At 37.4% G+C, this 27232-nt stretch overlaps 1 protein-coding gene across 1 annotated transcript; it reads right to left on the bottom strand.

Annotated features, from left to right (window-relative positions):
- Positions 1-10578: 10578 nt before the first annotated feature.
- Positions 10579-26835, bottom strand: slc38a4 (solute carrier family 38 member 4). Its single transcript, XM_053486087.1, has 15 exons — positions 26684-26835; positions 26196-26292; positions 25874-25989; positions 24302-24375; positions 24043-24135; positions 23804-23885; positions 23252-23334; positions 23082-23140; positions 22692-22958; positions 22311-22390; positions 22131-22231; positions 21862-21986; positions 14367-14511; positions 13507-13604; positions 10579-13348 (listed from the first exon to the last, which is right to left on the bottom strand). The coding sequence occupies exons 1-15, from the start codon at positions 26794-26796 to the stop codon at positions 13244-13246; spliced, it is 1638 nt and encodes a 545-aa protein (XP_053342062.1). The 5' UTR covers positions 26797-26835; the 3' UTR covers positions 10579-13243.
- Positions 26836-27232: the final 397 nt, after the last annotated feature.

The following is a 27232-nucleotide window of genomic DNA, read 5'->3' as shown; positions in this document are numbered from 1 at the left end:
TTTCTTGTTCTACTGGCAGATACAATTATTGTGTATATATATATATGTACAATTATGTAATTGTAAACATTTGCTTCTAGAAATGAGTGAAATTATCTGCCTGATAATTTAAAATGATGTTATACTTTACTTAAAATTAGTAAGAAACCTTTAAAAACAGACTTATGTGCCGCCAGTAATTTGTCTTTATTGCTTGCTGTCATTTTTCCAGTGTAGGTCAGAGGAAGCAACACACCCCACCCTTGTGGGACCACACATGTCCAACAGTAGTGTCCTGTCATTTCCTCTACCGTTCCAGAACGTCTGGCCTGAGAATAGAGGCAGAGAAACTCATTGAGATATGACAATGTAAAGTCGATTGTACTTTAGATGTAACCTGATTCTTGTTTATATTGGTTGTACACAAAAATGTACAAACAAGAGTTTCTGCATAGAAGGTGCAAGTTGAAATAAATCCTTTGTAAATAGCAACTCTTCTTCTTCTTCTTTTTATTATTTTTTTTATTTGTCACATTTCAGAGCAGTCTTATAGTGATGTCGGTTTCTCTGGGAGGTTGATCACTTGCTGAGGACTGATATGGTGCTTGATTACTCTTATGGAAGCATCCAACGGTTGTGGAAGCTGTAGAGTTCCTACAAAACAGAGGTGAGTGGTAACCTGAAATGCACCAAAAGGGACAAGAAATAAAAAAAAGAAGAAGAAAAAAAAGGAATAGAAATAAGATAAAATATGAATGAGAAAGCCACAAGTAAAAAATATATTTACATTACAAGTTTAAATGTAAGAATGAACTGTGCAAAAGTTGAAAACTTGCGCCACCCTCATTCCATTATTTTCTTTAAAAGAGCCAGACTTTCTCGCCTTGTGTTATTGTAATGTTTGAGGAACAGTTCTCCAGGTCTTGTGGATGATTTTTTTGACTTTCACTTTTTAACTTAGACTAGTTCTTGTACCTGGCCAGTTTCAAAGGAATGTTTCTTGTCGGTTATAAATCATTAAAGCATTGAAGAAGATCTGACTGAAGGCATGGGCCAGTGAGAAACAGGTGCAGATGAGGTCAGTTGATCAGGCCGGTGATTAGTAAACATGACACAGCACTTCCCTGAGTTCCCTGCTCGCTCCTCTGTCTGCTTTGTGTTTCTGTGTCTTCTTCACTGTCCTCACCATCACCTGCACTCTGATTAAATCAATTCATTATTTTGGGACACTTTCTGTTCATGGTTTTTTTTTTGTCTACATATGTTTTGACAAGGAGAGCTCAATACCTTTAATGAGTACTCAATATTTTCATTTGTGATTGCAACTGCTACCTGCTATTATGGATTGCCCCTGCCAAGTCACTCTAGCTTTGAAACCACAAGGCTAAGATTCTGTTCTTTGGTTAGTTCACTTACTTCCGTTTCATAGCACATAGCATGTAAGCATGACACAGCACCTGTTCCCTAATCACATTCACTATGATTACCTGCACGGTGATTAAATCAATTCTTTATCTTTGTACAGATTGTCTTGTTTAATTTTCGGCACATAATTATGGCATCTCCAAATTGGTTGTGGTATTTCTTTTTGTTTAATGCATGTTTTGCTGACAAGTGCTCAATACATGGGATGTTAAATTAGGTTTTATAAAAATTGAATAACATGATTAAAGGATAAACATAAATATAAAAAGTACAAATATTAAAATGCATAATCAGATATTACTATTCCATTTATATATTAAAGCTGAGATATTGCACTTAATATTGCACATACGAATAGTGTGATCTGGCAAGCTTATACTCAGTAGCTTATAACTACAGTGCATCTGGGAAGTATTCACAGCATTTACTTTTTCCACATTTTGCTATGTTACTCCATAGAATTCAATCCAAAATGGATTAAATTCATTATTCTCCTTAGAATTCTAAAAACAATACCCGATAATGACAATGTGAAAGTAGTTTGTTGGAAATCTTTGCAAATTTATTTAAAAAATAACAAACAAAATTATCTCCAATCAACTGAATTTAGCACAGGGGAACTCCAATCGAGTTGTAGAAACATCTCATGAATGATCAGGGGAAACAGGATGCGTCTGAGCTTAATTTTGAGTGTCATGGCAAAGGCTGTGAATACTTATGTACATGTGATTTTCTTAAAAAAAAAATTTGTAATAAATTTGCAAAGATTTCAAACAAACTTCTTTCACATTTTCATTATGAAGTATTGTTTGTAGAATTTTAAGGAACTGTATTTTGGAGGCTGTAACATAGCAAAGCGTGGAAAAAAGTAAAGCACTGTGAATACTTTTCAGATGCACTGTATAAATATAGCAATAAAAATTAAAATGCAAATAAAGATATTGCACATAACATTATCACACATTTGTTTGTTGAGTAGCAATTGTTTCTTATGTACAGGTTGGGAATAATTAAATATGAAATAATGTGCAGTTGAGTCTGAGTGTGTAGCGTGTCAGTGTGTGTAGTGCTACACATGGACAATATTTTGTCTGATTGAAATAATTCTGATTACAGGTTCCAACTTAACTGTCTACATGGACACCCATCTGATAAAATGTGCAGAGGGCATCTCAAAGCATTAAATCAGAATACTGTATAATGTTTTAATTTGCACAAAATGCTTTTTGACAAAAAAGCATTTAATCTACCATAAACATAATAGAATATTTTCCCCTCCAACTTTAATCGGATGTTATTATGGTTAATTCTGCCCTATAAGTTATGATTGCTTACAATATTTCAATCTCATCTATAAATAGTTAGATGCTTTCCTACAGATGAAATGGTGAGCTAATCAGTACCATGTCCTTAGCCAGAAACTCAGTGATTTAAAATCTTAAGTAAAGATAAAAATTGAAAGCTGAATTGAATTCTTAGAAACTTGTCACCTTGACTAATATTACCCCAATATGGGGCAAACCTGCAGGAAAATTATATTAATGCTATCTAGAGAGAAATGATCAGTTGAGGTGTTTACGTGGCTAATATTTACCTACGGAACAGATTATTTAAAGGTTTACAACACCTCTCTTATTATTATTGAAAATTAAAAAGACAGATCTGGTCAGTCTGTTCAGAAAGAGAGTACATTATGCATCTTTAATCCAATTGGGCTAGTATTACCCTTATTAGTAGATTATTAGAGTCTATGACAATTATCCCTAAAAGACTTTGATCTCAGAAACAGGCACACTAGCAGATAAAAATTAAAAGATCCTATTGAAAGACACTAAGCCAGAAGCTGACAATATCCCAACGACATACACTCGATCTGTCCACAGTTCAGACAGACAGTTATATAATAGTTTGGTCCAGTGTTGGAATATGTCAGTTGTGCCAAATGTCAGATCAAACCAGTCTCAGCCCACACAATCCCCTCACACACAATGCAAACATCAGACCCATGAGTGATATTGCAACACACTAATTGCAAAGTTAATAATTTGCTACAAACAGACATTTCATGAAGGCAAAATACGTGCAAGCTGTGCTCTAACAAAGTTAGATGTTGGGTTTATGTAAGCCAGTCATGCCAACATGACTTGTGGGTCTCAAAGGTCGAATGGGTATTGAGGTATTGAAATGATAATGGAAATTACAAAAAAATATTACAATATAAAATTTATGTAACATATTTTCTGAATTTGTTGATATTGTTGTTGCTGTTGTTGTGGTTGTTGTTCTAATCGTTCATGTTATTTCAAGACCTGGAAAATCTATTATATTTATTTATCTAATATATTTGTATTTTGTTAACATTCTTTTATTTATAATGAATACTATACATACCAAATTTATTTTATGATGTCCTAAAACACAAACTTTAAAACATAAATGTATCTTTATTAAGCATCCAAGGTTTATAAACTAATATCTTAAAATAAGATGAATGCCAGATAAAACCTAATAATCTAAGGTTGTTATTTGTACAGAAGTTTTTATAAAGTTTCAGATTTTTAATAAAGACTAATTTAATTAAATCTAATTAACAACAGCTACCTCGGTCTTGTTGTTTAACCACCAAAGTCCAATATATTTAATTAGCCTAAGTTAAACAGTTTGAAGCAGGGTTACTCAGGGTGAGTCAGCACGTCATGAATGTTTCAGTACTAGTGAGTTACTTATTGGTAGCATTTCACATTATTGCTATTGTGAAACATGTCTGTTTCTAATTCTTCTATTTTCACCTTCTTGTTTGTGTTCTCACCAAAACACACCTGTTTGGTTCTGGAGCCTTTTGCATTTCTAAGAATTTCCAGAAGTTATAGTCTTGCTTTGCTCTAGATCTTTCAGGAATTTGTCTTTTTTTTTTGCTGTTTCTTTTACAATCCAAATTGGAGCAGGATTTTTTATAATTACTCAACCTGTGACATGTGACATATTTTGGTCAGTTAAAATCGTTACTGAATGTTTAAATAAAGCCACGAAAAGGTGAATCAATGTTGATCATATGCTGAACAATAATGAGTAATAATTAACTACACCATATTTAAAAGGGTAAAGGAACTAAAATGTAATGATTGTTAAGATGATAAATAAAATATTAACAATTAATAGGGCAGATCACAAAAAAGATTTGTTTATGATCAGAATAACTATCCCAGTTATGAAGTATAACAGACACATTAAAGTTCCAGTAGACTGTTCACTTCCCATAGAGATATTCTGTTATATCTGAAAAGGTTACTAGATTCTGCTTTTGGGTAAGATATTACAAATAATACATTTACCATGGCAATTAAAATTGTTCCTAACAACAAAGAACGGCAGAATGCAACCTAAAGCCTCTTTTCTGTTCTCAGAAAATACTGGATATGTTGAATTGATGCCAGTGGCACTTTTCAGGTTTTGTAATGTTCTTGTAAAGTAAACACTGATTTGTAAATAAGATCAGTCCTGGTATATGAGTCAATGACCTAACCACAGCGGAACAACCGCGCAATGTAATACCTGTTCTTCAGGATGTGTGGTTACATGAACACACACCTCCACTATATCAGACATGCCCTCCCGATGACGTAATCATTGACCTTCCTTTATCACTTATCAATGTCAATATGATACACTGCCAATAGACTAACACTGACAATTCTCTGTGTTTCTGCCAATAAATAATATAGATGAGAAATTAACTTGGGATATAATATGGAATACAAATATTCATAATAATTTATTGTCATTCTTTTACCAAAATGACTTCTATCTTTCTGGCAGTTGTGTTTTTACATTAGACTGTTCTGTTTTTATTCACTCTATTCCACTTTTGTAGCATTTTACAATTTCATTTACACAGTATATGTATGAAATTTGAGAAAGAAGTTGGGAAAAAAAACACACACATACATATTTATTGCTTTAAGTATTAAGCAATAAATAATATAAGTTAAAGTGAGGTATAGCTGATGGGGATTGGTGGATCAGTGAAAGGTTTCTTGCCTGCCAAGGGGAAAGCCCGAGTTCAATTCCCGGCCAAACCCCAGTCACTGGATGCGGTGCTGGTCCCGAAAAATTGGAGGGTTGAGCCAGAAAGGGCATCTGGCATAAAACCTGTGCTAAATTTGTTTCAGATCGGATGGTCTCTCGTGCCAACCCCCCCAATGGGGGAGTAGCCGAAGGACCCAAAAACCCTTGAGGCATAGAACTTTTGCACGTACGTCTCAGTATCTGTCCACCACTGGTAATGCCCACTTCCAGACGTCCAGATGCAAGTGCAAAACAAACAAGTCCACAAATTCAAAGTGCTTGCTGAGGAGTGAGTGGAGGCATGAACAATACAGCCTTCTTTTGTATAACAAAAGACATGGGCATAAGGGCAATGTAATGATGGAGTTGTACAGGACTCAACAGCCAATAAGGATGGACTGATCTGTGGGTGGTTTGCAGCTGATGTCTACTAATTATTAGTAGGGTTAAAGTAATATTGGGGGGCTGACCTTTTTAGCCTTGTTAGGCCTAGGACATTCAACTCTGTGCTAGGCCAGAAGAGATAAATCTTGAGTTTAAACAGTGTGGCCAGGCTGCACAATCTGCAATCCAACTCCATTGCACAGACATGAAGGATGTATCCGCCTCCACATTCTTAATTTCCTGTAGCAATGAAAAGGGGGCAAAAATGACAGGTGGACCAGAGAGTCCTCCACCAACCTGCACCCTACAAAGAGTACTACCCACCAAGGGTGTGTGATCGCCTCTCTTGCCATAATCAACAACAAAAATCTATAGTAGATCGGTCAAAGCAAACAATTCCTTTGGAAGACTCTGTGAGCCTGGTATAATAACCACCCTGTGAAAATTAGTGTTTTCAAAGCGGTCATCCTCACTGTATGTCTGCACAGCTTTGAGACTTGGGTCACCACTCTTGCTGCCATCTTTTCCTGCAGTATTGACCATAGCCAGTGGTCAATTCAAGCTAATGAGACCTAGCAGCATGGAGTCTACCAGGTCTCCACCATGGTTGAGGCCAGTTAAAGAGCCAGATAAAGAAAAAAAAAAAAACAGATAGACAGACAGAAGAACTATAGCCTTTTAACAATCAACCCTTATCAAGCATCCATCTGCAGCCACTATGGCAAGACCTGCTTGATTTACAAAGGCCCCATTAGCAACCAACATGCCTGTAACAAATATACTTGCAAAGCAAAGCAATTATCCACATCACTCACTTTCATTATCACTTGCAAACTGGTATTTGGTGCCATCCATCTTGTATTTGAACCTGTTCAGTTTTCCAGTCTCATCTGATGTGTGGCGATGGTGTTCTTGTGAAATGAGAGAAAAAGGGTTTTCGGGTCTGCACAGAGTCACAGTTGCACGAATTCCTTACCCTATGGAATATTCAAAGTTTTAGGATAGGAAAAGACCAAATACTGACTTTCTAGAGCTTTGTCCCAGACTTGTTTTGATAACTTGTTCAGGTATGCTCTCTCAAAACTTTACGTTCCTCCAGGAACAAGAGTTTGTGAGAAATTGCTTTCATATCTGACTTTAATTTCAGACCTAATGTCTCCATTCGAATGATTACAGAAGCAATAAGAGTAAACACATACATACAGTACAACACTCTAAACAGACATACCTGTAAAAAAAAATCTTTTTAGGTAATTAAGTTATAGTGAGTAACTTGATTCCCTCGCCAGTAATAATATGGCCTATTTTGTGGAAATGAATAACATATAAATCTATTTTAGTTTGAGGTTGTAACAACTACAAACTGTGGAATAGTTGTAGATTGGGCTTCTCCAGTTTGGTATTAGACATGCCTTGCATTGTATAAACAAACCTATAGCTCTGGTCTTGCTTTCTGATGTTTAGATTATTTGATTTTGAATAATAATATAAAAAAAAATCACCCTCAGGGGAAATCTATCTCAGTACTAAGTGTAAACTGAGGAGAGTTGGACCTAGAAACAGCCCCTCCACCTTTTCAGAGTTACTGTGAAACACAGGTATTGAGTTCAGCAATCCTCCAGAATTAAAGCTCCTTATTAACTGGCACAGTTGTGCAATTATTCTTGGATTACACATTAAGTATACCATGAAACCTCTAAACTGTCAGGAGTTTTACATTAAGTTTAATGCATCATGGATCACTAATTAATTCTCCACTCATAACCGTATTATTTCTGAATGGTAAGGAATTGTGTATGGGCAAGGTGCCAAGTACTGGGTTTGATGTCAAGGATTTTCCACAATTAATCTGAAAAAAGGTCATATTAAGTTGTACAAAAGCTGAAAAGTAACAGCTCTTTTGGTATAAACACATACATACATAAATTGATTATCTTTTGTCAAGTTTAACTCACAGACAAGTTTAATAACTTACAGACAGTTAAGGAGGATCAAGTTATTGTATCATGAACATATTAGTACATTTTGTGTATGTGTGTGTAACACACAGCAAAAAGACAACTGCAACACTCTGTGATAATGAGTTGAGGTAAGTGATTTTAAATGATGATTTCATTTATTAAGGGAAAAAAAATGTCCAAACCTGCCTGGCCCTATGTGAAAAAGTAAACCTAAGAGGCCCCCTAAACCTAATAACTGCCCCCCTTAGTGGCCACACCTGCATAAACCAAACCAAACAAAAAAACCCGAAGGGGCAAACACTTTTTATGGCACTGTATACATATTATATTTAAAAATTCAGTATGTAAATTTTTTTGCTTGAGAAAATATATAAAATCAGGTAAAACAAAGCCACATTATGTGTTTCCTCACATCTCTACTCAGAACTTACACTTAGTTCCATGAAAGGCACGAGCACTAATATCACCATTACAAATCTGGGAATTATGTATCTAGAGGAAAAGTCACAGGTTTAATTTATATAAAGAGCTGAAGATCTCCAAAATGCACAGTTAGGGTCGATATTCGATCATCAGAACTGTGTGTTCAGAGTGATTAGGTTGCCATTGTCTGTTTATGGAAGAACAAGAGCACTCAACACCCTCACAGCTCTCCGCAGGTCTCTGAGCAGCAGGAAGTGAGTGATGGGGTCAGTCCATCACACTGCGCAGTCGGAGGCCAGGGTCATAGAGGCCTCATCCAACACTAATGCTGGGCTGCTGCTTTTAGCATGTTGCCACTCATGCCTAGTATGTATAACCACTGAGAAGAACGAAGAAAGGAGCTAATCTAAAAGCTTGTTCGGGATATTCTTCATTGGTCTATATTTAAACCAATTAAATTAGAACACTCTGTATAAAGGTGTGTCTGTACTTGCACATGCAAAAATTCACAAACTGTTCTTCATGGCGTATCACTAGATTGTCCTCTCCTCATACCAACAAACAGAAAGCTTTCTCACTATCTTGTTTATGCCGTCAGCACAACAGGCTAGGTAGAAACATTTCTGCAAATACATGTGTCTCTATCTGGGGGATAAACAACAGAGAGAAGTTAAAAAGCCTGTGTTTCATCTATTCTTTAAAGGGCCAAGACAGTGTTGGGTGTTGAGAATAGTAGACTAACAAACTAAATTACTAGTACTTCTGCCTTGTCAGAATTTGGTTTGGTTTGGTTTTCCCTGAACATGGCCAAACAACTCCACTTTGGTCTCATCTGTTCATAGGACATTGTTTAAGAGTCACTGTGCTTGGTTCAAATGCAGTTTTGCTAACCTCAGATGTGCTTCCATATCCTTTTTAGACAGAAGAGGCTTTTTCCAGGCAACCCTTCCAAACAAAGGCCTGACCTTGGTGTGAATGTGCCGGGATGTCTACTCCTGGGAAGGTTGGCAACTGTGTTAAATGCTTTCCACTTGTGAATAATCTTTTTCACTGTATCCTGTTAAACTCCACATTGTTTGGAAATGTTTTTATAACAGTTTTCAGACTAATGTGCAGCAACAATTGCTTCTTCAAGCCCACTTCTTACATTTTTGCCTCTTGGCCTAAATGATCAAGACCTAAAAACTGCCAAAACTTCCGCTTTTATAGGAGTCGGCTCAGCAGCTGGCTGCAACTTACTATCTTAAATCCTGAGGAAGCAGGAATCCTTAGTATTGCCCACATGTATTTTTTCCTTTTTGGCTTTTTTGTTAGATAAATAATGGCAGGGTGAAAAAAGTTGTCATCGGAATACTAAGACCTGCAATGATTAGGTGATTTTTTTTATTGTTAAAAAAAAACCCATATAATTAAAAGAGGGGTACTAACTTTTGCACATGACTGTGTAATCAGCATAACAATGATAATTTAACCCAGAAGTAGCATATATGGAAAAAAATATAGTAGACCTCAAACAGAATCTTGCAGAATATCGAACCTTACATGTCAATGTTTAATGAAGTCATCATTTACATTAACCAACTGATAATGATCTATCAAATAAGACATGTGCCAGGGGAGGGACTTATCTGTAGATGAGATTTGTGTCAAATGGTCAAATAGTGATCAATGGGGTCAAAAATATTAAGTCTAACCTAGTAGTAGATCTAAACTAGTTAAAGTTTCTAATGTTCAACTAATTAGTTTCTGGGTGTCCAAGACATGGACAAAATGAACAAGCAGAAAAGCACCACCTTGGTATAAAATGTTGCTAGTTTCACATAATTAGTTGTACTTTTGCACATGCTCATAGTGTGCCATGCATGCGTGAACTTTTAAACAATAGATTAGTTTAGTCATGATTGTAAACCACACCGGCCAACGTCATGGTTTCATCTCACACGGATAGTGTAAAGGTTTATGTATGTGTGCGAGAGAGATCAGTTTCCGCTACCTGAACAGTTATTATTGCTTTGGAATGAACACTATTTATTAGTCAGAATAGAACATAGTAATTTGAAACTAGGAACTATGGCATTACACCTTTGTTCATGAATGTTTATGTCAAATAAGGAACACACCTTCCTTCATGCATCGAACAAACAAATATAACTTAAGTACATAAGTAGGTGATGAATAAATAGATTTGTCTTTGCATTGTGCTGAATTATGCGACACACCTCGTTTTCATTAACTAGTAAATTGTTTTAGCACATCAAAGCATATTCAATGCTTTAAAGTACAATTATTTAAAGATGTTAGTTAACGGCATCAGTTTAACACCAACACAAGTAAAAGCAACTAATTTTGATTTGTTTCTGTTTTTATTTTTATATTACATATGACTGAAACACCTTCAATGATACAAAAACCCTTTGACACCATAAATATGCAAATCATGGTTGATCCACAGGAAGCGGAGTCGGCTCAGCCAATGGCATGCAACTGCTCCCTGTGGGTCAGATGGCACTCAGGTAGAACAGTTGGAGAGAGAAGTAGAGCTTTAGCTGTGGGGGGTTAAGCTTCATCTGTGGAGGGGCTCCTGGGTTTGAGCTTTGTGTCACGGTCAGCGCTTTTGAAAATCAAAGTACAGCAATAAATATCCAAAACAATCCTGAGGTATTAGAGGAAAATCTGTATGGGACCCTTCCACAAATGAAGCTGGACTCCCTTTAAAAGACCTGAGGAAACGTCAAGGCACAAAGCTAAAGCCCATCCAGTATGACCATGACATCAAACACTAAGCATACACATAAGCGTGCAAGACATGAGTGACTACAGCCTGACTTACAGTAAGCAAAAAGCATCAGTGTTTATCCTCTGTTTCAGAGGCGGACTGGACCCTGCCCCAGGATACATCATAAAGACATTATATAGGGCATACAAAAAAAGTATAGAAAATTGAGATAGGGACGAGCAAAAGATGATCTTCATCCATATGCAATACAGCCATTTACGTTTTTGTTATGTACCATCAAGAATTAAAAAACAAGAGAGGTTAAAAATGCTTCAGTTTTGTGTTCATTCATAAAAATAGCCAAGCAGGACACTAAATAATAGAAATACAATATTTTTTATCACAAAATTTACAAATCAAGAAAAAATAGAAAGATAGAAAGAAAGAAAGAAAGAAAGAAAGAAAAAAGAAGAAAGAAAGAAGTTAGTCGACTAACAAACAGGGCTAAGATACAAAAGAGTTAAACTGTATCAGTAAACACTTGAGATGATATCCCTCCTTATCCTGAAGAACCCAGTAAGTGTACACCTTATAGCAAATTATTTACAAAGAATATACAGCTGTCAAAAAAGACCATGATCCAAAACATGCACAAAATATACCATTTCATTTGAAATATCTGTCTATATCTATGTAGATCAACAAACGATCTATAAATACTGTCCACTTTGGCTGGATAGGAACAACAAAAACAAACAAACAAGAAAAAATATCAGCACAAAATATTGAAATCAGCAGTGTTTGGTTTGTCTAATGGTCTCTGTACACAACTCCATTCTGACACGACTGAAACCTTTACAGTGGCGAGGCACAATAAAGGATAAACGAGAGCGGGGCAAATGGGATGACTACAAATCTGTGCAAAAAAAGACATTTTTGAAAGATGAAATAATTAAGACACTTTACAATATTTTCTATGTTTGGGAATTACTTTACTCTAAAAGGATATCAGAAAAAAAAGGATTTAAAAGAGGTGAAAGCTGCCTTGATTCACAGCATAACTCTAAACGATTCAGCAAATTATCCCAATAAGAAACAGGCAGTTCATGTTTGCCATCACATTATCTGTACAGTACGGTTCAAAATACTGAGGCATTCTTCTAACCTTCTCTGACCGTTTTTACTCTCTCGGTGTAGGTTTTGCAGAACCGAGAACCAGCATAAGTGAAGAGTACGAACCCTTTACCTTTCACTATATACTTGTACTGGTACTGTTCACAAAGTGGCTGATGACTAATAGCATGAAGCCCATTCTGGCATCAAGCTCTCAGATTTCACCTAAAGCCAAAAAAGGTCAGAGCCAGCTGTCCTATTTTTGTGTGGTACTGTATGACAGTATCAGAGCTGGAATGAAGCCGGATGTTTAAGATTCACACTCAGCATTTAGGGAGAGGATCCCCAAGGCGCTTCTTTTTGCTTTAATTTAATTGAGGAATTTCACATTATCTTGCATAGAGGCCGTCTGCAGCGGTTTTGTTCTAGCATTACAGAGTAAATGCGATGCACGCGACGGAGATCTGACACGTCCTTGCATCTCTTGGAACCTTGAGAGAATGTTTTGTCCATAATCTATAATAATAATAATGATGATGATAATAATGGACATTTCCTTTGTAATTCAAACACCTTAAAAAACTGATCAAATGACTATAAATAAAAAGCAACCTTTTTTTTTCTTTTCCTAAAACAGAAATTACAGACTAAAAAGCTCCCTGGTGTTTAAAAGCCTACTGGTGCCAGCGGGGGGTGGGGGTGGGGTTGGGAGTATGGGGGGAGCACGTGTGTTTGTGTTGTTTGCGCCTGTCTGTGAACATACATAAGAATCTTAAACACAACCCAGAAGTGCTGTTTATCCATCATGAGGATGAACTCCTGAAGCACCATGACAGCCTTTTCTTCTGCAGTATCTGAGGCAGTCAGTTCAGACTTGTTTTTGCTTCCCTCTCTCTTTATCGTTCCAAATCTCCTAGAGGCGAGCACTGACACTCTGTGTGCGGCTGGAGTTTCGCAACTACATCCGCTAAGAGTGCGGTATGCTCGGTGTTAAAACATGACGTGTGAGGAAATTGGGAGAACATAAAGACATAGAGAGGCAAAGAGAACACGTTGGGTGAAGGTCTGTTTGTAATGCTGTAATGCCGAGAGGGTGTCTTCTGGAACGTGTCCATTACATCACATGCTTACATATTAACCCTCAGTCTGCATTAATGGGGACGTCAGGCAGGGAAGGTTAATGGCCATTTGCAGATCCAGGAGGGTTGTGGATCCAGTCAAGAATGATGAGAGACAAGCTGCCAATCATAAAGATGATGCCCACTATCAGAAAAATGGCTGCCTGTGGACATAAGGCAAAATTCAGATAAATTCACAATATTTCCAAGTGACCATAACATCATAAAAGTCCAAAATTAAATGCATTTGAATGTGATTAAAAGCTAGCATGTCGGTGTAGTGTTGCAAATCAAGTTAGAGTAGTAGAGAAGGCAAACTTACTGATATTTTCTGGGTGGACCTGAATGGTACACTCTTCACCAGGCGCAGGTAGAAGGCAGCAGGTAGGATGAAGATAAGCATGGTGGCAGCAGAGGACCCTGGAGCATTAAGATATGTGTCATCATGTCAGTATTATACCGTACACGTTAAGATCATTTAGAATACTTCTAAAACATTCTACAAACAGATACTCGAACAACCTCAGTATGGCAGGTGTGCGTACAGTATAAGTAGTACATAAAGTTCTGAACATCATGTCAAGGTATAAGAACCAGTATAAAGGACTATAGAGGACTACAGAACAACTTCAGATGTCAGGTCAGCTTATTTAAATGCTTCTGCAATACTTCTGAAATATCCGGCATGTTTCGAAAGAGCCAGATTTAACCTTCAAGTGCATGTCTGTGTGGCTACAGTTCCATGTAATAATATTGCTAAGACTCAGTTATACTCAAGACGACTACTCCTACTAATAATGATCAACAGAATTGAAATGAAGAAATCACTAAACATGGAGATTTAATTTGGGAGAACTTTTGCAAAGTTGCTATTGATGATAAGTTGCCACTGTTGGATTCTTGAGCTAGACACTTACCTCGGTCGCACTGGATAACCAAATGAGGAAAATGTAAATATAAGTAAAATCTGTGTGAGACTAAGGCTGAGTCTGTGCAAAACATCCACAGTAGCAGTGGAACTACCCTGCTAGCTAGATATACAGATCATTTTGGTTCTGCTAACTTTTTGCTGTGAAAAAAGCTATATCATCAAAACAAACTGTCCAGTCTACGGCTTGTGAATGACACGCAAATCCAAAGAAAGGTAACTTTAAAAAACACAGAGTACTCAGAAAAACTTACCTATAAAGCCGAAAATATCTCTGATTGTTGGGACAAAGATGACGAGGAGGTTGTTGAAAATCAAGATGGCGGCGGCAATTAGCATATGTCGGATCCAGCTAAATTCTTGCTCAGCAAAGAGCAGCGTGTTGATAGAAGAGCGAATCTAAAAATATTAAAATACAGGCAAATATTAATATCGGAGAGCATTAAGGATGTAAGTCATGGTGTATTGCTTAAATAAATTAATAAATAATTAAATAAATTAAACATTTGAAAAGTTTCGGAAAATTTACATTTACCCCTCTGTGAGGACAGGAAGATATGATTTTATGTGGTCTTTTAAAAACAAATTAAAAGCAAACAGTTAAATTAGGAAAACCCACAGAGATTTTCAGTGTAATAAAACCATTTTGGAGAAATAAAGCAAGAGAATATTTAAGTAATCCATACAGGGCATTTTATTAACTTTTTCATTTTAAAGATAATCCCTTTCATATTAACAAGGACAAAGATACTCCATAATTCTGAGAATACAAAGCCTATTTCCATTGTAGTAGTTATCATCTGTGGGAACTGTAATTCAAGAGGAATGTTGAGCTTATAACTTAGAAGGGAGCATTGCATGCCTTCCATAACTGGGGTTCCAGAATAATAAAATACAATGAGCCTAAAAACTTATTTTTCTTGAACAATAAAATATAATGAGTTCAAAAAAATAAGATGGTTTACAAGAGCAGGTAAACTAAAAGTTTTTATTACAATGCTCATTAAATAAGATAGATCACATCCATGTGAACAGTTTGATGCAATATGTGATAAAACACCATTTTTGGACTTGTACTTATTTTGGCAAATTTGAAGGTTGTCTAAAACACAACGTTAAATATGAAAACAACTATATAACCTTTTTTAAAAAATAAGATATCAGATTTTTGAGCAAAGACCGATATCATTATGATGATCCAGTCGCGTTACTTCTTTCAGTGAAGAAAAGTCAAGATACTATCTGTAAAAGTGGTTTAAATTCTCAATTTTTGAGAATGCTGAAGCCAAGATAAAGGATGCTTCCACTAGAACATAATGTGATTTGGATCTTGTGCAATATACTATGTGGGATATTGTAGTGCGAGCACTGTGGTGAAGCAGAGAAATAAAAATGCAAAAGTTACACAAGCGATTTTTGTGTACAAGAGGGTTGTGTACGCGCTGTGTGTGAAGCTGCCCTTACGTAGTCAAGTTCTGTCTGCTATTACTATAATGTTATAAACCTCAGGAGGCGACTATGATAGGGAGCTGTTGTTATGTACAACAATTTAAACTGAAACTAGTAGAAGAGGAAACTGACGATGCTGTAAAATGAAAGCTGATTTGCTATAGTTTATTGTTTTCCATGACATTCAACTATTCATGTATAAACGTAAATAGTGAACATTACATATTAAGGCTTTTTAATTTGCTAGATAGTTGTTGGCTAAGCTAGCTATAGCAACTTGCTTCCGATATGAAAACTAACTCGTTTAAAATACCAGGTTGTGTTTTACATACAGTAGCTAAGAAGGTATTAAACAAAACGTGCACTTGCGATGTACAGTATAAATGATACGAAGCTTACCAAGCTCACCTACTAGCTAAAATGCTAAACGCCACTACAGGTAGAAGTGGAACACATATTTATACAGTCAATAGCATCATATCAAAACTTAAATTGTATATTCACACACAACTAGGCTTGGGTTTATGTTCTGTGCATAAACCCAGGTAGCAGGAGGTGGCTAACAGAGCAAAGCTAATCAACTCGATCCAGGTCACGGGACTAGGAATGAGAAGCTCAACACACTTGCCTGGGAAAACTAATGCACTGGGGGAAAGTTCACCAGCAGGAGGTTAAGAGGAACCACACAATCACAAAACACACACACAAACTCTTTTGCATGTGCGCACACCCCCACAATGCTGTGAAACGTCCTCAGGGAGTTGCATCAGCCAGTTCAACTCACTGGGGGAGTGGCATGGCTTTTGATGTGGTGCAGACAGTTTATTGTCTAGAGCAAGCCATTTTAGGGAGCCCATTGAGAGCAAAGACACCCTGTCCTGAACCAACATTTCATTACCTGAAACATTTAGTGGAGTTAGCGAAGTACGTACTTAAGAGAATTACACAGCATTTTCGAAAAAGGAGGATATATTTAAATTAGAAATCACTGAAATACTAAACTAGCATTAATATGACTTAGTACTTCCACCAAACAAGACATTTTTTATTGCCTTATTGTCAAGGATTTCATTTCATATCTGCATCATTATAGTGACACTAAAAACTTACTACAGATAAAAGGAATTTGGGCAAGGTTCACAGAGTGAACCGATAAACTAAATATGATTAATGCAACCCTTAGACTCTAATCTGATTGGTCAATTACTAACTGTAAAGCGTGTTATTCAGGAACTATGACTAGCTCTAGTGAAATTATTAAAAAGGGTGTGTAATGAGAATGAGCAATATAAATCTAAAGGTTAAATATGGGGAAAAAAAACACTTATGGAAAATAATAAATGCCTCTTTGGTTTGCCCTAAAGAACCTCTTTTAAGGACTCTTGTAAAACATTTTATCGATAATCATTAAAGTGTATTTTTTATCTCTTTTCCTCTTTCTCAGCTATGTGTGGGTTGTATTTGTAGCAGCCTGATACCAGTGTTCCTCTCTCTTGAAGGGCTTTTTGGATTTAAGGCCTGCGACTCCGTCTGCGTAAGGGGGTGACATTTTGGTTGCTCTGGACCTAAAAATTTGGCATCTACTGGTAACAAACAGAGAGTCTTTGTATTCACACAGGTGATCTTTATCTAGTTTCTATGCGATTTGCATATTTATGGTGTCAAAGTTTTTTGTTTTGTTTCAATTACATGTGATATAAAAATATTAACAGAAACAAACTTCTCACTTGTTATTACTTGGGTTTAACTGATGCTGTTAATCATCTTTTAATAATTTTATATAAAGCATTAAAACATCAGTGAATACGCTTTGATGTACGCAAAATGTAATAGTTTATGAAAATGAGAAATGTGGCATCTTCCAGAGCAACACAAAGACATTTATTTACTCATCACTTCATTAATGAATTATTTATAGTTGTATGTTCAGTGCATAAAGATGTGCCTTATTTGCCGTACACATTAATGAACAGAGGTGTAATGCCACAGAGTTCCTGGTTTTAAGTTACTATGGTTCAGTCTGACTAATAAATGGGGTTTGTCACAAAGCTATAATAACTGCTTAGGTAAGGAAAACTGATCTCACATTCTCACACACACCTTTATCCAATAACAATATCTCACCATGCTGGCATGACTCCCAGATTATTACCAGTGATCTATACTCTCTCTTTCTTTCTCTCTCTCTCTCTCTCCTCTGCCAGCTACTAAGAAAGTGGAGCATGGGGCAACAGGGCACTGCAATATTAGACTCCAGTGGTAACATATTGGAATTTATTCAGGTACACTCATTAAGAAAGGGAGATCTGATATAATCAGGAATTAATGGAATTGACTAAAACTAGGCTACACTTTGCTTTATAATAATCAACAATGCGTTGCTGGAATGGGTGCGTCTTAATCCTAAACTAAAGCCGGTTTTAGTGCTCTATGGCTTAGCTAGAAAGTTAATCCATCTGCTGTAACGGCAAGGCTAACATCTCAAATTCCAAAAGAAGATATATTCAGTATCAATTAAACGACATCCTCATCTCTCAGCAATTTTCTACATGACATCCAAAAAAAGAGCCAGTGACTGGTATGAGCTGAGGACAAATTTAGAATGAATTCCCATTGCTTGGGAGCAAGGTACTCTCCTTATTGACGGAATCTATAGTAGAAATTTCATGAAACATGCTTTTCAATAACGCGGCTTCCTATTCGGTTTTACAAGCTTTAAAAAGTGTAAAGTTCCAAATTTACAACATAATCATAATTTACTATAAGCCAATTTGGCCAGTTTTATTTCTTAGACAATAGTACTAAATACTGTTAATAAATAGCATGTTCAGGTTGTGTCCCAGTTGCTAAACTCTCTTTTAATTTTTTTTTACTAGTGGCAAAAAAAGCAAGCCCGGTGAAGAACATGTGTCATCCTGTCCATGAGAAACATTTTTATCATTCTTTATCACTGGTACTAAGCCAAGGACTCCGCAGTCTGGAGACACAGCAAATGTAATCTCTCTTTGTTTTTCTCTCTGACCTTTCAGAAATGCAAAGGTCGTGGATTGCCAAGAAAGCACAATGTGCTTCATATACATCCTGCCCTTAGTATCAAAATGCCTTCGTCTACTCTTTTTGTCTAAAAAGCTCTAGATTTCTAACATGCAGCATGCAAACTGGATTACAATACCAGAACATGATCACTACATCTGTGCTAACTTCATAGGATGACGTGGATAAGAATAGACGTTTCTCAGTCATCCATGTAATATTAGTAGGTAAAACTAGTAGATCTGACTTGTGGTTAAGGTGTTTCATTACTTATCCTATACTCAATGATAAGTGTACAAACATCTAGTTTAAATCCTGTTGCTTTAAATAGAGAAGACTTAAAAGTCAGCCTATATTTGATCCTTTTTAGTCCTGTGATTACAGCAAAGAACCTAATTTACACTGTTGAAAAACAAATGTAGTTCTTGTAGCACTCCATGTGGCAGCCGAGCGCTATTGCATTGTCTAATGCCTGGCAAGGTCACTCGCACTCACTCACCCACACACACACAGTCTGCCCAGCACCTGATCACTACAGTGGAATATTCCACTCACCCGCACCGTCTACAGTCCCCCCCCCCTCACAGATCTTCTATGCGCATGCCTGCAGCCATGGCGGCCTCATAGACGAGTCCCGGTGTCCTTTTGTCATCACATGATCATACTGGAGTCACGCCAATCTAACCACATAATTGAGACAGAAGGTGGTTGATGCTTGTTGAAACGACCGATTCTTGGCCATAAAGCTGGTGTTAGTGCTGTACTGCTATATCGGCAGCCTTTAACACCAAGGGCTGTTATATTCCATATGATGCAAACAACTTTCACATGTGTCACTACACCTTTCATATGGCCTTGTTCACTCTGTGTGTGTGTGTGTAAATGATGTCCTGACATGCTGAAATGGACCAGAGTGGAATCCTGGTTCAATATCCACAGAGACCCTGACAAGCATAAAGCCATGAGCGAGAGTGCGAGTAAACAACACACACACTAGCACCCCCCAGTGGACATTTCAGATTTTTTTCCATGGCAAATTCATAGGCTGTGACGAAAAAGAATAATGCATTAAAAAAATAACATATTCTGATCAGACTCATAAGGTCCGGATCTGGTTGCGCAATAATGCCCCCTAGGCATTTTATATATATATATATATATATATATATATATATATAGACATTACTGGGGGCATTATATTTACAGCTCCATCTATATTAAAAAAACGCAAACAAAACTTTGCTTAAAAAACTAGCTCACTCATTGTCTGTATTGCTTACTTCTGTATACAGTTTCATGTGGGGCCTGGAACATGTCCCAGGAGACTTAGAGCATGAGGTACACCCTGGACAGGGCACTAACCCTTTTTAACTTAACAGTCCCGTGGTGCCAAGTCTAAAGATATACCTTCAGCTTGTATACTTTGAATGTATGGAAGTTACTCATTTACATTATGTGTTGCAATTTGAGTGCGTTAAGCACCAAATTTCCATACAAAGATATGTTTTGGCCATGTGAGGATATCTGTCAGGTCCCCCTTTCTCTTTCAGCATATAACATGTGATGTCAATGAAAGATCACAGTAAGGACAGGCAAGGGTGAGGGTGAAAGAACCAACGGCCCTTTAAAAAAAAAAAAAAAAAACACCAACCCCTGCTACTGCTACTGTCAGTGCTCCAATATAGCTGCAGCTATGTGGGGCCCTCAGTCACAGTGACAGATCTCACCCTCTCTGCCCTCTCCAAACGCTGAAATGTTGTCTGGTGCAAAAGGAGAAACACACAGTCATACCGACACGTGCTACTGCTGCCATTCATTGGCCTCAAGAAGGAACAACGTGTGCTTTAAGGCAGGACAAAATAGTAAAAAAAAACCTGTTGACTACTTTAGCAACATTTTGCTTACATGTCACACATACATTTAAAAGCTACTGAAAACATAATTCAATACCAAATCTCCGGTTATAAATATTCTAAAACATATTATCTTTTTAAACATAATAAAACTGTTTTTTTTTTTACTTTTGCATGCAAGCTCTGGTTCTTTGTTTATTCCATTATAGCAAATGAAAAAATCTTGGATATAGAAAAGTTTATCTAGTATTACTCACAATTCTTTTTAATGCATGTGTGCATGCATGTAGCTTCAGAATAGCAAGGATGTTAAGGTAGAAATATATAAGATAGATTTAAGATGAAACCAATTTTCTTATATAATCTGACATATTTGGGGTGTTCAAGAGACTTTTGATTGTGCAGAACACAGTTAAATCTCCAGTGTTGATTAAACATTTTCACTGTTTATTTGAGGCCAAACAGACTTATAGAAACACTGCTTGGTGTTAATTCAACACTGGGGATTGTGTTATCTTCTGTTACACTAATGTGTTTATCCTGGTCTTTTACTAGTGCTTGCATACCACCAAGGTAGATAGTTTTCTCTGTATGCTACTGCCATGATTGGAGCCTGCTTCACGTCATTGTCAGTGCTTCACTGAGACACTGGCCTCACAGGAACTCCTTTAATGGCAAAAAAACAGTTTTGGTCTGTTCTGGCGGGACAATATATGACCTAATCCTAGCCAATCCTGATCTGTTTGACCCTTCCAAACCATTTCCACATGGCTGGGCCTTTAAAGTCAAGCAGCTTCTAACACCTCGTCACAAAACACGCTAACAAACTTTCCAAGACCTTCAGCTTGTATATTTTTAGGCTACTGAGAAAACACACAGATTTGTATTATGTGCTACTGGAAATAGCTGCGCTGCTGTACTTCTGTATGACATGATTATGTGGTGTTTGCGGGGAAGAAGAGAACATTTACGACCTCATCATATCTCACAGACATTATGCACAACCGGCTATTATTCAAATCTTAAGAAATATGTACAATTATCAATTTTACACCAATTTGATTCAACAGTACATGGAGGTTAAACGTTTTTCTGCGATAATTCAGTTTGTCTCAGTCCATCATCAGTGTGTGGGTAAAGAACCTCACCAAGAGCAATGCAGTCATGCTTAACTATAAAACCTGATACTGTAGCTCTTTTTGCCTTGCACCTTTAGCTTACTGAACGTGGTTTTTTAATAGATTTAACCACATATGTGCACAAAATAAACAGAAACTTAATTTTTTCAAATCATCTAGCTGATAATTATACTATTCTATATGGAGGCTTTTATTTTTCATAAATTAATTTACCCCATATTACTCTGTGAGTTGTGATTGTTTGAGTGTGTGTGAGTGTGTGTGTGTGAACTCACAGGGAAGAGGACGATGGGAACAGTGAGTGTTACAGCAGTCAGCACGGCGAGACGCACACACAGAAGCATAGTATCAAACTTATAAACCTTGGTGAAGGTGTGCAGCAGCTCTGCTTCCACATTATCTGTTTGTTAAAGTGTGAACGAAAAAAGATAAAAGTGAGGAGAAAGCAAAATTGAATGAAGAACAGCACCAAACAAAGATCTCATAGATGACTACAGTCACTCCCAACGCTGTCTCTTGTTGGGTGTGTGAGAGGAGGACGTACCGTAGAATGTGAGGTAGCCAAACAGAGCCGACAGCATGTACATTATAAGCATGGCCAAAATCGACAGGTTAGATACATTTTGCATTTTCTTTCGGCTGCGACTGTAAAGAAAAAGAAAAAAAGTATTAAAAATAATAAACATTTTTCTATTATTGTGAGATATGAAAAAAAAGAACTCACTCTTTGAGTTCACTGTAAATGGGAAGGACTTCTGGGTGACACACAAAGGCAAAAGCCAGAATAGGTACAGTATATGCAGTCTGGAGTAGGATGCAAAGAAAAGACAAAGATATATCAAGGCGACAGGGTCAGGACAAATTTACATAGAAATACCACCTAGTAATAGCCAAGATTGTGTGCGTCTTGAGTATCATTTATTCAAATTAAGTTATTATTCTTAGCTTATATAGAGCATCACCAAACAAGAAAATTTGATTAAATTGAATGACTGCATTAACATGATCCAGTGATTTGTAATGTTAAATCATCACCACCTAACCAATTCCACTGCAATACTTTACATAAACCTATGAATCAATGAATCGAACCGTGAGCCCTCACCTGGGAGTTGAACACAAAGTATTTAGGTGTGCACATGTCCTCGTCGTCATCGGAATGAGGGGTGTAGTGGACACTGGAGACGGGTAAAGAGGGAGTATGGGGCTCCAGGTGACTGCTGCCCGTGTCTGCTCGAGAGAACTCCATCAGAGCTGAACTGTTATGCGACGCATACGGATTCATCAGCGAAGAACCGTTTAGACTCGTATTGGCCGAGTGATGGTAGAAGAATGGCAACGGACAGGGGAGCTGGGTCTTCTTATAAATCAACTGACACACACACATACAATATCATAGATCAGTTTTGAAGAAAGCGAAAACTTTTTTTTTTTTTTTTTAACAAATCAACTAATATGCAAACATTAAGAAGCACATAATAACATAAGCACTTACTACGCCCAAAAAGAAGACCATGCATGAGAGAGAGAAGCCACTGGTGTAGCCTAGGTAACCTGCACAATGAGGGAATATACATAAGACACACAAGTGAATATGTGCACAATAACAATCTACTGTATACAACAAACACACACCTAGCAAACTGAGTGAAAAACAGGGCTTACCCAGGTTCTTGAGAAGGGCCAGAGGTAGGATGATTCCAATAGACACAAACACAACCAGGTAATTCCCGTTTAGATACCACTCGCTACAGCAGAGGAGAAACCACGCAAGCACTTTATCTCACAGCGATCACCATAAGCATGTTCTCAAAACCATAGTACACCTTTAAAACCATTGTGTGTGGGATAGATGCAAAAAGCCAATAACTAAACTTTTATTACTTGTGATGGAATCTATCGCAATCTATCTCAGTGTCAGTGTTATAGATTTACAAAACAATCCATGTTGTATGTTGCGTGACCTAAAGACAGTGGATGCCAAAGCCTGATCATTTAAATGGAAAAAGTGCCACTTCTTCCTGTTCAAGCTGAGAATGGCCATGGGATACTAAAACTGCTCTGCTTAGGATTTACAGACTTGTCATTTCTAATTGTTGACCCCCCCGTCCCCATTTTTATCATTCGAAGGACTTGTTCCCATACTCGAACACTATATATGCTCTTGTTACAGACTAATAATAATGGTAGCATGTTCAGCATGTTGCAACAACTCACCCAGAGCTCTCCTCTAGTCCCAGAAAGGCTCGGATTACCTCCGGCAGCTCATATTTCACAATGAACAGGTAGCTGGACATGGCTGGGAAGAGATAATTTAATAATTGCAATCCAATTCTCTTTATGCTTATATCATTGATATAGATCATCGTAAAGACTGAAATGTAACTTTAACATTATAGTCGTGACTAAATGAAAACGATACATGTTTTGATCTTGACAGTGGTTCATCCTCTCACCTCCAATATTCTGCATGATTATAGACCCAAATGCAGCCATTTTCCCCGGCCAGCCGAACGCCCTTTCACCCAGCTTTTCATAAATAAGAGAGCCTGATGAAGGTAAAAAATAAAAAATGAAAAAAAGATATGCTTACAAAGTAGACAGAACACTCCTACAATACCATTTTTATCTTTATCTCGCCATTGGAAAAAGACACCTACAACATCAATTACGTTCTTATGGGTGTACTGTATGTGTGTGTGACTTAATGATTACCTCCTTCTTTAGCTGTTACGAGCAGCAGGTGAATAGAGTAGAGTGACAGAATAGCAACAGCGAAGAGGAGAATACTGCAAGAGAAAATCAGACATCAATATAAACATTTTTAACCTTCAAGAAATAATATCAGTCTATCAAACATGATGGGTCAACAGACTGTACTTATTAGGGTTATATCCATTCAGTAGAGACCATCAATCTTCCCTTACAATCTAACATCAACCTGTGTGATCCTGTCTGCCTCAACTACCTGATATCTGTCACAGTGTTAAAGAAAAGATGACCGACTGTATGAGTGTAAGAGAGAAAAAAAAACACGTAGGGAGACCCTAAGTATCTGTCACTGATACCAGAGTTACCAGGCACCAGGAGCCCGAACACAGACCAGAAATAGCCCTCTGAAGTAGGCGGGAGTAGAAGAGTGATGGAGACGAGGCCAAACGCTGACCCACCCGCTAGTCAGGTGAAAACTGGATCTAGCATTGATGAAGATGTTCTCTTCAACTTCATGCTATAGGAGGAATGCGGTTCAGTGGAGATGAGTGGTCCAGCTGACTGCCATCAATCAGTCAGAGCACACTCAAGGCAATAATGTTTAAACAGACACGGAAACGCAGTCCTCTCGTAGTGTCTACCTCTCTATGTCAAATCCTCTGTCCTCTTCAGTCTGCATGCTGTAACGCAAGGGTTTGAAGAACAGGGCCAACAAGGGGGAGTGCCCCAGCCAAAAATAGTACTGGTGTGTGTTACATTAACAAGAAAAAACCCAGCCGATTCTGCCAGGTTGTGCACTTATAACTAATGTCACATAAACCTAAAAAAAATAAAGGAGATAAGCAAAAACAAGGCAGTACCGCCCTGTTTTTGCTTACTTTATATATATTTTTTTTCTAGAGGCTTTTATATATATATATATATATATATATATATATATATAGTTTCCATGACATGTCGGACATGGTTTCATGGTTGAACGCGACTGACAGCACTTTGAGGGGATGTGATCACGCTATTCTTAACTTTCTTGTTACTATCTGTGTTTTTACAAATGACTACCATTTGACATCACACAACACTACAGTGCTACAGTGGACCCATCCATCCGGTGCCATTACCACAGTAACCCAAGCAAATGGCTCGACAATGTGTCAGATTGGGGCCGCCAGTCTGAACAGAGCCATATCTGATCTGATCACTTTCAAATAACAGTGGGGACAGTCATTCCTGAATATCAGATTTGTGACACAAATTGAATTGGAATGCAGCCTGAACAACGCAATATGCTCTTTGAATACACTATACTGTAAATACGTTAAAAGATCCCTTTCCCTGATTCTGCAGATAAATTAGATTAGATGGCCTCAGTAGCACGGCCAACCATTATAATCCCAAACCAGTTCATTTGAGTAATTCTGCCTTAGATTGAGTGGCCCATCTTGCAGTATTTTACATCGTACAGGAAACTATAATCGAATAATTCTCCAGTTCACGTGATGATCTAGATCGCTCTCACAGAGAGATACCATCCTGATCCACTGTGACCAGACGTCCAACATGCTGCACACTTACAAAAAGAGGATGATTCCAGTGTTGGCCATGGCGAAAGAGAGGCCGAGGATTCCACTTCCCATGATGGCATTACTGAGATTAAACACAGACATCCCAAAAGAGGCGTGACCTGGGTGCTGTGGCAGGAAGAGTACCAGGGAGAGAGAAACCAGAGAGAAATTAAATACGTCACATTTACTTAAGACTGTGTTGATTTAGGAGGCACATAAGCATCTTAATGTGCAATAATTTGTATTTTTTTTTTGCCAAAGTGAATAAAGAGACTGGTTTTGGTAAATGCTACCATTACTATTACTAATATTAATATTAATGATCTTCTTACATATTCTTCATGATACTCCTCAAATTTCTTCTTCTTCTTCATCATTCCATTTGTGAGAAACTTCTGACTCTCAGCATCCTCTTCATCGAGATACTGACTGCAAAAGTGTAATTGATAGTCGGTTGTTATAGATGTTTAGACGTAGACTATTTTCATTTTACGCTTATCAATCTTATATGTCTATAAAATGTTATTCCAAAACTGATTTCTTTTGTTACAAACTCTAACATGGTGGTTAGTGATGATTCACATCTTGTGGTAAACTCTCCTTATTTATCTGGTAAAGGCTTCTTTTAATAGTTGACTTTCACACAAGTTGGTGTTCCTTAGCTCATCAGTGTGCAGTGTGTTATTTGTTTTTAAGAACATTCTAAACAAGTTAATTTCGCCACACATAACGTACAGTATGTTGCTGGTTTTTAATGGGTTTGTTTTGATTTTTCCACATAATGATGTGGAGCCTGAGAGGGTGATCTCAGGCTGCTGACCTGTTCATGGTGGACTTCTCGGGGTCGATGGGCCCGGCGTAGCGATCGTCCAAGCTGTCGTTGCTGTCGTCATCTGCCTCAGTGCTCACTTTCTTCAGCTCCATTCGCTCCATGGCTTATAATCAAAGAGGAGATTGTAGACAAAGAGATGTATTCTGTAAAGAAAAACAAGGGCATGAAGAAACTGGTCAAGAACAAGCCAGTGGAAAACATCCTGTAATTATTAGCAAAACTAAACAGCATGACTAAGATGCATACATAAACAAAAAGTAGTTAAAATGTATTATATGTCTTTGTTACTAATGAAGGCATGATGTTGCTAAAAAAAATTGTTATACATAAAAATGGGCACTGCTGGTTCAGTGGTAAAGAATCGCTCCTCTGCCATGTGGTAGGTTCATGACCAAAGCACCATAAACCCAGCTACTGGGACTCCAAAAGTCTGCACTCCTAGTGCCGGTCCCAAACCCAAGATAGTGCCAAGTCCTAGTGTCTACAAAGCATCAATTGTTCCCACACCGTTTATGCTGGTAACACATTTCCATTATT

The sequence above is a fragment of the Clarias gariepinus genome, chromosome 2 (genome assembly GCF_024256425.1).
Source record: "Clarias gariepinus isolate MV-2021 ecotype Netherlands chromosome 2, CGAR_prim_01v2, whole genome shotgun sequence".
Lineage (NCBI taxonomy): Eukaryota > Metazoa > Chordata > Actinopteri > Siluriformes > Clariidae > Clarias > Clarias gariepinus.
The sequence above is the reverse complement of the archived record's forward strand: the minus strand, read 5'-3'. Positions and strand labels throughout refer to the sequence as shown.

What these genes read in the sequence shown, in the direction of transcription:
- slc38a4 (XM_053486087.1), bottom strand. Translation starts at nt 26,796, where the DNA reads ATGGAGCGAATGGAGCTGAAGAAAGTGAGCACTGAGGCAGATGACGAC. An exon ending in CGTAACAGCTAAAGAAGGAG is followed by an intron (nt 24,136 to 24,301) that starts GTAATCATTAAG and finishes TACCTTCATCAG; the next exon opens with GCTCTCTTATTTATGAAAAG. An exon ending in ACTTTGTGTTCAACTCCCAG is followed by an intron (nt 22,391 to 22,691) that starts GTGAGGGCTCAC and finishes ATCCTACTCCAG; the next exon opens with ACTGCATATACTGTACCTAT.